The sequence below is a fragment of the Odocoileus virginianus genome, chromosome 3 (assembly GCF_023699985.2).
Source record: "Odocoileus virginianus isolate 20LAN1187 ecotype Illinois chromosome 3, Ovbor_1.2, whole genome shotgun sequence".
In the NCBI taxonomy this organism is placed as follows: Eukaryota; Metazoa; Chordata; class Mammalia; order Artiodactyla; family Cervidae; genus Odocoileus; species Odocoileus virginianus.
Genome location: NC_069676.1, coordinates 87564382 through 87577381, shown reverse-complemented (window position 1 = coordinate 87577381; position 13000 = coordinate 87564382). Strand labels below are relative to the sequence as shown.

General features: G+C 37.4%; 1 protein-coding gene across 8 annotated transcripts in view; it reads left to right on the top strand.

The window, feature by feature from the left end:
* The window catches only part of ARB2A (ARB2 cotranscriptional regulator A), a 396180-nt gene that overhangs the window by 253474 nt on the left and 129706 nt on the right, over positions 1-13000 (top strand). For all 8 annotated transcript variants that reach the window (XM_070465818.1, XM_070465820.1, XM_070465815.1 and 5 more), the window contains 2 exons: positions 3539-3655; positions 9641-9725. In XM_070465818.1, the coding sequence (XP_070321919.1) occupies positions 3539-3655; positions 9641-9725 (202 nt within the window). The remainder of the gene's footprint in view (positions 1-3538; positions 3656-9640; positions 9726-13000) is intronic.

The window sequence follows — 13000 nt, the reverse complement described above, 5'->3', positions numbered from 1 at the left end:
TTGTTGGCAAAGTAATGTCTCTGCTTTTTAATATGCTGTCTAGGTTGGTCATAACTTTTCTTCCAAGGAGTAAGCATCTCTTAATTTCATGGCTGCAGTCACCATCTACAGTGATTTGGGAGCCAAAAAAAATAAAGTCTTTCACTGTTTCCATTTTTTCTCCAACTGTTTGCCATGAAGTGATGGGACCAGATGCCATGATCTTCATTTTCTGAATGTTGAGTTTTAAGCCAACTTTTTTACTCTCCTCTTCCACTTTCATCAAGAGACTCTTTAGTTCTTCTTCACTTTCTGCCATAAGAGTGGTCATCTGCATACCTTAGGTTATTGATATTTCTCCTGGCAATCTTGATTCCAGCTTGTACTTCATCCAGCCCAGCGTTCTTATTATGTACTCTACATACGAGTTAAATAAGCAGGGTGAGAATATACAACCTTGACATATTCGTTTCCCTATTTGGAACCAGTCTGTTGTTCCATGTCCAATTCTAACTTTTACTTCCTGACCTGCGTACAGGTTTCTCAAGAAGCAGGGCAGGTGGTCTGGTATTCCCATCTTTTTAAGAATTTTCCAGTTTGTTGTGATCCACACAGTCAAAGGCTTTGGCGTAGTCAGTAAAGCAGAAGTAGATGTTTTTCTGGAACTCTCTCACTTTTTTGATGATCCAGCGGATGTTGGCAATTTGATCTCTGATTCCTCTACCTTTTCTAAATCCAACTTGAACATCTGGAAGTTCACAGTTCATGTACTGTTGAACTATACTGCCATACTTAAGACATTATAACAACAAAAAAAAAATAGTGAATGTTTTTTTGAAATATTGGTATTGGGATTTTGAGCTCTTACCATTTTTAGTGATTAAGATCCCTTTAAGCATCTAACGAAAGCTGAGCATCCTCTCCCAGAAAAATATTCATGTCACGTACAGATAGAATTTTGCAGAGAATTTCAAACATGTCCTTATCCTTGGATCCTAATAAAAAGCACATCTCTACCTCAGATTGACATATAGTAGGACTTTGGTCACTTGGCTTCTTTCCTTTCAGATTTCTGGGTTTTCCACACCATCACAGTCTTCTACTATGGACTGTTAATGAAGTTGTCTTCCTACCTGTCTATGCCTCCACCCATTCCTTGCTTTAGCTATGTAGCTTCTAAGGTCTGTCTCTTACACAGTCTTGGTTCCTGTGTTCAGTCTCCCCCCAGCCAGCACTGCCATTCTCTGGCATGTTCCATCAGTGCTCATTCCCAGTGAGGGAGCGAATGGGGGCTAGAAACCTCCCCAACAAATGCAAGACGCAGAGACTTTGCACAGAAATGGCAGCTGCAAGTAGGTCAGCACTGCCCATTGCAGCAAGGCCAGCACAGAGGAGAATCATCAGAAAAACTAAACTGTTAAGATTTTCACCAATTTACGAATCTAATCCTTTGCAGTCAAATATTTAATTTTTGTGACTGAGTTCATTTGTAAACAGCTCTTGATTCAGAGCCTCTGGAATCTGACCATTCCCCTCCTCTAGTAATACAATATGAAAGTGCTTTTTAAACTGTAAAGAACTGAAACAGCATAAGGGAGGATCACACTGGATTATAATGTGATTTGATGAGATGTGAAGAAAAGTTATACATCATCACCTCCCTTTGTGTGAAATGTCAGCCAGATGAACAAACAGACCAGAGTGGGCCCCCCCTCCCTCCCCGGTAGTTAATCTATCAACTGTATATTTTTCCAGGTTTGTAAAATTTTAATCCCCAGATCTTCTACTTTTGCACTGAATCCTCAGCCTTTTCAACTCTTTTAACTGTATATCATTTCACAAATGGCCCTCAGTATCTAGTGTCTTTAGACACTACCACCTTTAATTTAAATCAGCATGTGTTAACAACAACCGAAAGAAAATTGAGCGCAAATATTTTTGAATGCAGACATATTCTTAGAATACCAGGAGACCGCAGTGTTCTTATTTTGTAGCTTCAGCAACAATCATCCTCCATGTCCAAAAATGTTCCTGGTTAGAAAATGAGAATAAGCACATATAAGTTCTTCATGAGCCAGGGAGATTCACTGTTGTGGAACTGGGGTTTTTATTATCTGATATCGGTTTAAATTTCTGTATTTTAGTGCCACTGTGAGAATCTTATTTTTGAAATAAAATCTAGAAGCAGGTAGCATACTATTTAACAATGAATATGAAGTGCTGAATTGGAGTATTATTTTATGCTTTTTAAAATATTATCGGTATTGCCAGGTGAATGTTGCAGTAATATTATCATGTTGATAACCAGCATTGATTTTAAGATTTGCACATTACATAAGCAGAAACCACAAGACACAAAGATTTAAGGTTCAAAAATGCTGCTGAGGCAGCATTAACAGTGAATTAGTTTCCCATTAGGTCCTGTTCAGTGAAAGGGGATCTGCATATGTAGAGTTTAAAGAAATTTAAGAGAGAGAGAGAGAGAAATTTTTAATTCAAAATGCCAACAGGCATCATTTGGTATTAGAAGCATGGCTTGCACTGTTTTCTGTGTGAGCTTTCATCACCGTTCAGAATTCTTCCTTTTTTAATGCAGTAATTTATTTTTGATAGACAATAAATTAATAGCACATGATAGAGAAATTGCTCTTTTTTAGAGGGAGAAAAGACATTTGATGCAAAGGAAGACTGAGAGCATGCTATGAAATTTGAGGCTATTAGATACTGTATTGTAACTAATTTTTTATTAAGCTTTCTTATGTTTGTTGTATCAAATTAGACTTACTAATGTTAGCTGAGTTAGAATGTTTTTGATTCTTTTAATCTAGAACTATTATTAAATATTTCTCAGGTTTTTTTATCTTGCAGACCTCTGATGAATTATTCCATTCCTTCAAACCAAGTGGCTCTTTTTAAAGCTTTAGAACCATTTAATTTTATAGAAACAACATTCTATAAAAAGAAGTTAAAATATAACCATTTTTCTGCAGAAAGAAACACATTAGAAAACAAAATGACATTGATAATATGAAGAGAAAGATCTTTGTGGGCATTCAAAACACCAAGGAATTTTGAGGCCATGGTGAAGAGCAGGCTAGTTAAAATGGAGAAATCAAAGCAAGATATCTTTCTTTACTAATGTACCATCTCCTGAAAATTAGCAGAAGTTAGTCCTGAGTTGCTAAGAATGAACCCCTGGTACTGCCTTCCCTGAAGCACAGAAATAGGAAGTGGTGGAAGAAACTTGTAATAGAAGCCCTCAGGGATTCCTCCTTGTTTCCCCTGTGATCCCTTTAATCCTTGAATTGTCAAACCACATGGAAAATAATAGAGCTGCGTAGTTCTAAGTCTTAAGTGGTATTATCTTTAAAAAAATATATTACATCTTTTCACATCTCTGAACAAGAATAGGGCATGTGTTCAGCGTAGAAAAGTGTAGCTTTGAGCAAGAAATGCATATTGCTTTTTCATTTTTAATATTATTATTACCTATGACTAAGTTTGCACCCAGTAGGAAAAACAATTATGGCCAATATTTTATTTTCCTTTTTAAAAACAGATGATTCAACGAGAAGCAGATGTGAAAAGTAAGGTGACTGCTGTGGCGTTGACAGACTCTGTTCACAATGTGTGGCATCAAGAAGCTGGCAAAACTGTTCGAGAATGGATGAGAGAGGTGAGATGATTTTTTTTGTTTTTTTCAGTGCTGAGATGAATGAGTGTGAGCCTTTTATATCTGGAGCCCCCACCAACTTATATCACCTCCCACCCGCAAGCTCCCTTTCTGGAGGCAGAACATTTAGAGGGAATAGAGAAAACCAGACATGGTTGAAATAATAATAGAAAACCCTTCGGAAAAATGATTGCTTTTTTGGGAGCCCTCCCCCCCCCCGTTTTTTTTTTTTTTTGGCTTTCTGTGGACTATATGTATGCATATAACAGATAGTAGGAACTTTGGCTGAATATGGTCATGATCTGTTAGGTTATTATTCCCCAATATTTATTTTTCCCACCAGCTATTTATCATTAATGCTGTTTTAATTATAAGAAAGAAGTGGTCAGTGTATGCCTCTCTTAAATGGATGGCTCACTGCTGCCAGTAGGGGGAGAAGAAGTAAAAAGCTGAAATAGTGCTTTGCAGACCCTTGAGCTAGGAGAAACCCATGGTCCACCTTAGGCTAAGAAAGCTTTTCATACTTCCAAAGGGCTTGTGAATCTGAGAGTGTACAAGAACTCATTCCGTGTGGCTCAGACAGTAAAGAATCTGCCTGCAATACAGGAGATCTGGGTTTGATCTCTGGGTTGGGAAGATCTCCTGGAGAAGGAAATGGCTACCCACTCCAGTATTCTTGCCTGGAGAATTCCTTGGACAGCCCATGGGGTTGCAAAGAGTCAGACGCGGCTGAGCGACTAACACTTTCACGCTTTCATTGAACATGCTTCCAGTTCTCAAACAGCTTTCAGCTCATCATTTCCTTGATTCCTATTGCAGATATATAGCTGAAATTTCTTTTTTATTTATATTTACCTTCCTGACATTGTAAGAAGTTAACATCAGCTATACCATGCTTTAGCAATTTTTTAATCAAATCAATACATATATTTATATGAATGAGCTGGTTGACCTTCCTGATTTTCTTCCAGTTTTTTTTTTTTAATAGAATACCCAGCTATTTATTCAGCTGACCTCTCACCATAGGGACAGTGAATAACTTCTACCAGTTCTCATGGTATACTGTAAGGATCAGAAAGTTAATGTTTAAAAAGAGTTTTGAACAAACAGAAAGTCTAAGGTATGTAATCCCTTAGTGGTGTTGCCATATCACCAGTCTCTTTTCACTGTTGTTATTCTCCATTAGAAAAAGTGCTTTCCTCATGCATGAGTCCAAAATACTTTTACTTCACCTCTCACAATAAACATATAAAGGTGGGATTTTTTTTTTTAATCCATTCTAACACCGGGGTGTTTTCTGACCACATTGCTGATCGCATTTTCTCCTTTCACAATTTAGCTACATCCTTTATTGTCATTTCCAAGGACCTAAATTCTCTTAAGAGAAATTTTGTATATTTTATGACAATTACTTTTTATCCATCCAAATGTGTAGATAACCAGCTCCTAGTATTATATAACTAGTAAGGTTTATAAATGATCTGTTGGTACCTTTTTCCCACAACATAACCAATATAGAATTTAGTACTTACCCCAAACTAGAAACATCCCTGTTTATCATTTTTTAAAATTGTAAGTTCTTCATATTCCAGGTGAGACATATAAAAAAAATTTATCTAGATTTATTTTTTAAGTATTTCTAAGACTGGATTAGGCATCCCCTTCAAAAGTCAGAATATATTGATCTGTACATTTTTTTCATCTGACTGAAATAGGGAGTAGCTGAATTCATCTTAATTTAATCAAAGAAGAGATAGAAAGTAACCAAAGGGACTTCTTACCTTGGGCTCCAGGCCTATAAGGCTGAGTAGGCAAAGATAAACTCACTTAGCATAAGGAGGACATTATGCTAAGTGAAATAAGCTAGACACAGAAGGAAAAGTACTACATGGTCTGACTTACATGTGGAATCTAAGAGTCAAATGCACAGAAGCAGAAAATAGGATCGTGGTTCCTGATGTCAGGAAGGTGGGGGAAACAGGGAGATGTTGGTCAAGGACTGCAGGGGTATAGAATGTACAAGTCTAGACTCCTAATATACAGCATGATGACTGTATTTCATAATACTATTTTGAATACTGGAAATTTGCTAAAAGGATAGATTTCAGGTTCTCTCACCACACAATCTGAAAAATGCTAGCTGTGCAAACGAGAACATATTAATTGGCTTGATTACAGTTATCATTTCACTGTGTATATGTATATTAAATCATCATGTTATACAACTTAAATGTATAGTTTTTATTAAAAAAAAAAAAAAGGCTGAGTGGGCAAATATCATTTCCTAACATATCCCTGGTCTCTGAAAGTCTGCTGCCAAGCCAGATGTGTGCGTCTACGTAGTAACCATGAGCCGTCACCCATCCCATTCAGTTCTGAGCATCTGTCCTGGAAACACAACCTGGTTGTGTTGTTATCTAAGGACACAACACCTTGCATATTAAAGATCAACCTGTAGACATTGATGATTTGCAACTCATAACAGTGAGTAAAAATCTACACTCAACCAGGGGAACAAGCATCTCCAAATACTTCCAAATACCTTGCACAGGAATACCTACTGCCTACTTCTCTCTCTAAACTTCATACATTAAGGTATAACCTTTTTATAAAAACTTTTCATTCACTTCATATCTGCACTGAAATATTGTCAGCCCTTGATTTAGATGTCAGTGTCACTCAGCACTGTGACCTAGTAGGCACTTCTAAGTTTTTATTAATAACCGCAAAATTTTGGATTTCACAAAGAAGACAGCGTACAGCCACAAAAACCTGTAAAGTCATTATTTCACAGTAAAAGACTTTTAAATGGAAAATGCTTAACTTGAGGACATCACTGTATTGCCTCTTTTTTCTCTTTATCCCTCAGACCCAGAGAAGCTGTAGTTACAGGATCCATCTCAGTCTGCTGGCTCTGGCCAGAGGCTTCTTTCTCTGCCTGTTGGTTGGAATGGGGCCGGGCTGCATCTGAGGCTCAAGTTGGCTCTGTTGGTCCCTCTAGCCCAGCATGTCTTGTTGTCCACTCAGGACGACTGAATAAGATGGTTGGGGTCTGGGAATGCCTCCAGCACGATTTGAGTTTAGTAGGGCTTTCCTGATGGGCTACTTCCATCATCATCCAAGACACCTCGCTAGTGTTCATCTCAACTGAAGAACTGAGACAGGATGCAAACAGAGCACAGAGAAGCAGGGTAGAATAAGCATTAGAAAAGCAGTGAAAAGAGAAACACGTCTCAGAGTAGAGAATACATTTGATAAGATGGAATTTCAGATTGAGTTCTTATGTCATGGTGTATGTCTTTCCCATGTTTCCTTCCCTTCATATACTTCCGAGTTTGTTTACATTATTTTATTTCATTACACTCTGTCATATGGCAAATATATTTTTAGCTGGTTTTGTCCTTTTCTCTGTATGCTTTTCCCAGTGGTATAAAAATGTCACACAAACATGAACACACCACACTTGTATGTCAACTTATGGTATCAAACCTTTACAATCCTGTACCAGTACTTTGTCATTGCAAAGAACTTTTGGACATATTTACTTTAACTGTAGGGTGTTTATTTTCTATCCCAATTTTATGAGAAATCAAAACCTAAACATTTGCCTAGATAAAAACTGAAATTTCAGAATCATAAAATGGTAACCTGTATTTTGCTTTAAATATTTTGAGTTTAAAGGTGACCTGGATAAAATCCATTTTGTACATTTTAAAGTCAATGATAGCAAGTTAAAAAATGATTAATCAACTGCATACTATAATGTACCATTACTGTTATTAATACTGAAAATATCCTATAATACTTACACACATGAAGTGTAAGTGAACAGTATTAAGACTGACATATCACCTGGGTTATAGCTGACTTTCATCAGATTTGGAGGTACCTCTAGGATGAATAATAATTAAAACATATACCTAATCACTGCCTTTCTGTCAGTAGAGCTAATTGCTGTCATTGAAAAGACTAAATTGTTTAAGAATTAAGAAAAAGAGAGGAAAGAGAAAGTCATTCTTCAATGAAGCTATCTTCCAGTATCACTTCAAGCCTATTTTTAGTACCTATAGAAGTCATGATTTTTGAATTTATTAGGGGTTGTGATGAATGATAAAACAAATCATCCATTTACATATCTTGACACTGCTTTGGAGAATACTTATTTCTTACAAGCAAGTGTCACATTGTATATAAAAGCTGGCTAATTGTGTGCTAATCTTCTGCATTATCTAGAACTCTCTGATGTGGTATTCTATCAATAGTAATATTAATTTTGCTTATTTCAAATGTATGAAATATCTTCTAAGACCCTATTTCTTTTATAATTTCTTATCCCTTACATTGTATAATTTTGCATTCAGCTGCTAATTAAGATTAGGAGTGCAAATTATAGAATACATATCCACTTTAAACCATCAAGCTTTTGTAATACATGCAAATAGTAATATTTTACCCATTTTAAGTGTAAAAAGAAAGAAAACATTTAAGAACATTACTAGATGTTGTGTTTGTTTTCATGTTTTTTTTCCCACACAGTTCAGTAGCTTCATTGATCTACTGTTTCTTACAAAAATCTGCGATGCTTTGTGAATTTCACTTTCTAATCTCAGACAGCAACCCTTCCTTTATGTTATTCCTGCTCTCCCTGGTCCCAGAACAGTAGGGTTGCCTTGACAAATCTATTCAAAAGCCATTCCTCGGCCTTTATTGGTGGGGACTGGGGCCTTTGAAATTCTCTCCTCACTGCAACACAGCTGACATCTTCTTCCAGACAGAATGAATTAAGGAAATACAATAAGACACTTGATCTACCAGTCAAGGATCTTTCCACAGTGAGGACAGACTCCGTGGTGCACAACCAGGACAGCAAGCATCTAAATATACACAACACATGCTTGTTTACGAGAATAGCAATCAGCGATTTTTCCGACATGATTGATAGGATGAATTCTTTTAAAATAAAATCTGCCTGGAAGGTCATTGTGTGTGTGTGTGTCTGTGTGTGTGTGTGTGTGTTGGAAATTTTTTTAAAGCCGTAGAAGGTTAATCACATTTTTAAAGCCATACTTCAAATGTTGTTGTATGCATGCCTGCTCAGTCACATCCAACTCTTTGCAACCCCGTGGATTATAAACCACCAGACTCCTCTGTTCATGGAATCTTCCAGGCAAAGATACTGGAGTGGATTGTCATTTCCTTCTCCAGGAATATTCCCAACCTGAAACTGAACCCATGTCTCCTGCATTTGCAGGCAGAATCTTTACCACTGTACCACCTGGGAAGCCCCCAGACTTTAAATATACACTTAAAATGTATAGAAGGAATATAGATTATTTCTATTCCATCTAAGTTGTAAATCATCATCTTAGAGGTTTGTCTTCAATACTGAAGGTTTTGTGTCCTCAGAGCTACAGTTCACCTGATGGTGTTTCTTTTGATCTGTTTGATATAGCCTTCACTGTACCAAGTTGAAATAAAAATTAAAAGATTTTATGTTTATATGGGCCATTTTGAGGATTAGTTGCAAAATTTATTTCCTCTAGTATTACAGAGACAAAGAATATAGTTTTAAAATAATGCTGTTTTTTACATGTTCAAATTAATATTTATTTTCATCTAAAAACTAAAACTAGACACCCTTTTCAATTTCCTTTAATTAAAATACTAGACTTCTTTTATAAGTATATTGCATCATGGTTCACAGAAGGTTACATGTCTTCTTAATATCAGGACAGATAATTTGCTAAATTGTAGAAGATAAACTTTTTTCCACTTTTTTTGAAAAAAGTTTAATTACTGACTGCTTACATAAGAGGATTTCTTATATAATAGGTAGAGTTGATTGTATTGATTGTTGATTGTATTGGATAGATTGTATTGGACACAATCAATTGTTGATTATATTGTATAGATTAATCTCTATAGCCTAATAAGTTGGTCTTGCCTTAAATTGTGTTTCAACAGAACATTGTCTCTATTACATTGCAGAACTGTTGTAATTGGGTCTCTAGCTCAGAACCATTAGACACGTCAGTGGAGTCCATGCTGCCTGACTGTCCCCGAGTCTCAGCAGGTATGTCTTTGATGAGAGATGTATAGAATGCTTTTAAGGTGAAAAAATATGCTCATGAAATGTGGTATTCTATTTTGTGAATTAAGCATGTTGTTCTGCCTTGAACCTGAATGAATTATTGGTAACATATGGCATGGGTCTGACACTACCAAAAATGCATTAAGTGGTTGAAGATGCTTACCAACAAACTCAGTGAAGAAGAATAGATGAAAACAACTTGAGAGTAATATAGACAGTTGCTGTTGAAGCTTAGGGAGACAAGATGTACAATTAAAACCTAAGTAAAACAAGGACTGGATAGCCATACAGCATCTCAGTAGTATTTGTCTCTGATTAGTTACCAGCTCAGTGATCCAGTAGGAAGTCAAATCCTATGAGTTCAGAGAATAGAGCTTGCTGTGGCCTAGCATCTAGAGACGTTTTTCATGTAAAAGCTTTTGGTTAGACCTTTTGTGTTAGATAGGACTTGGATTATAGGAAGACGTGCAGGCTGATACTCTGGACAGAAGAAAACACCAATGAAGGAGGAGGGGCTGGATGAATCAGAAGATGTCCATTTCGTGGGGATCTATGAACAGGCAAGACCAGCCTGTCCACTGAAAGAAAAGAGGGGGTGGGCTGAGCACCTGAGGAAGCAAGTGGGCTCCAGACAGTTTAAGGTTGGTGTTGATTTCCAGCCTGAAAGGTTTGTACTTCAGTCCCTCATCTCTAGGTCAGAAAAAAGAGTGACATTTTTCATTGCTTTCTGGTTTGGGCTTTCACAGTTTTTATGATAAACACAAAGTGAGCAGTAGTGTCTGATTATGATATAGAACACAAATGGGTTTGCTGGTCATAGGTGCCAGAGAATGAGCAGAAGTTTTGAACATGTCATTCATTAGCTTAGTCGTGTCCGACTCTTTACAGCTCCATGAACTGCAGCACACCAGGCTTCCCTGTCCTTCACTGTCTCCCAGAGTTAGCTCAAAATGATGTCCATTGAGTCAGTGATGCTGTCTAACCATCTAATCCTCTGCCGGCCTCTTCTTCTCTTGAACTTCTCCGTTTAACAACCATAGGAGATAGCTAATTGCAAAGTACTTAAAGTTGCATACATGTTTATGTATTTGAAGGAAATAATTTGGAGAACAGTTCAGCTACTAGGTAAAGAACTCTTATGATAGCTAAATTTTACCATCATTAATACCTAAACTTGAACTGAGCTTCATTATTATTATAACTAAACTTTCCAGGTCTATCATTCAGGGTTCAGTCAGAGAAACAGACTAGTAGGAGATATATATGCTACAGGGCATGTGTGTGTGTGTGTGTGTGTGCATTAATTACAATATATTCTCTTTATTATCAGTGGTTATATTTTGTGAAGTCTCTGAGAACACTGAATCAGTGAATACTGAATCATTACTCCTAAGGAAAATGCAGGATTAGGTTTGGAAGCTTCTGGTCACAGCATTTTCATCAACCAGTCAATGTATATAACTTTGTTTTATGAGTGTTTCTGTTTGAAGACGCCTTATTTAATGTATAGTTGACTCACTAACATTGAACTCACAGTCCACGGCACTGACTCGTTCCCGAATGGGACTGACTTCCTGCATAAGATACATCGTTATCTTAACACTTCAGCGTGTACCTGGACACCATTTCAGAGAACAAAATCATCAACAAAAGCACAGCAATGTGAAAAACAGGGCGCTAAGTAGTCTACAAAAAGGATAATTGTTTATAGTACAAAACTGGATCAAGAATTCAAAGCATGACCTTGTTTGACCTTAGTTAGGAATATGCCTGTTGAGCAGCTCAAATTTTTATTTTTACCACTTTCCACATGTGCATGTCCACAAATAACAAAACACCATGAGTAATGATTACAAATAAATTTTAATTAGTAGGTGAATTCAGAAATGCAGAATCCACAAATAATGAGGATAGACTGTAGACAGTAAAGGATTTGTTGCAGAGATTTGACCTAGGACTGGATCAGATTTGATTGAGCAGTATCTATCAGAATGTCACCTTTACTTGTGATGCTAGAGCTGAGTCTACAGAGCAGACAGCTGTTAAAGGAAGATGTTATATAAAGGGGTGAAGAGCAGGATGAGCTGGAACCCATAACCCTGAGCTGGAGCCCACAAGGATGGACTTCAATCCGTGCCAGTTCTTGTCCGTGTCCGTGTCCTTGGTGGCATGGCTTCCTGAAGAGGCCAGTGCCCTTTGTCATGAAGCTAATCACTGCCTTGTGCCACCGAGTGGGCCAGCGGATAAACAGTGTGTGTCCGCTTGAGATGGCTGCTGCTTCACTTTAACCCCCAAGACTTCCGACAGAAGTCTCCCTTTGTACCAGCCTAAACAGAGATGTACAGTTTGAAAAGGAATTCTGGGAATCGTAGTTCAACCTAGCCAAAGTGCCTCACCGCAGAACCTCCACAGTGCACCCCTTGGCCCTCATATACATATCCTTAAACCAGACACTCTCCAAACGAAGACATTAAAGCAGTCTTGCTTCCACCTAACATGATATAACTACCCCATGTACAACTGAATACGTGCTAAAAGAGAGGATACAATGCCCTTTTTTTGTCCTTGAATGACGTTCATTCTTCTCATCTTTGATATCCTGTAATTTAACACTGAGAGATAAAGCTGATTACTATTGACACATCTTACATGAGATGATAAGGAATAAGAGAGAAGAAAACAAAAAATATTTCCTATATTTATTCACATCAAAATAGGGAGGAAATGCTCGTAACCATTACCTTCTTCATTTTTTTGCAACTGGTCATGTAGCAGGTATGTATAACTACCTTCATTCCATATTCTCTTTGCTTTTAGCAAGCACCTCAACTGGTCATGATCCCTTGCTGAATGGGATGCCCCGTATCTTCATTCCTGAAGGGTGTGAGCTATTAGCAGTCCTGCAGGAGTTACATTACAGTAGTTTTCTGTTGACATTAATCACAGACAGTGTTCAATATTAACAGGTGTCCTGGAGGATTTCCTTCATCGCAGACATACTCCTATTTACTGCCGTTGTGTAGCAGCAACTCAGGTTTTCCTTAGTAATCAGGATTAGTGCCCCTAGCCAGTATAGTAGCACTCTCCATTGCTTGTTCATCAGTGGTATAAGGTAGCAGTTTCACTTTCAGTTCAGTGGAGTCATTGTTGTGATACCTTATGGAAGCCTTCCTCCCGATGCAACCTTTAGACCAACGGAGCCTACAGTCATGGGAATGGGAAGCGGTAGTTTCGCTAGACACCAAGGGTAATGAGGA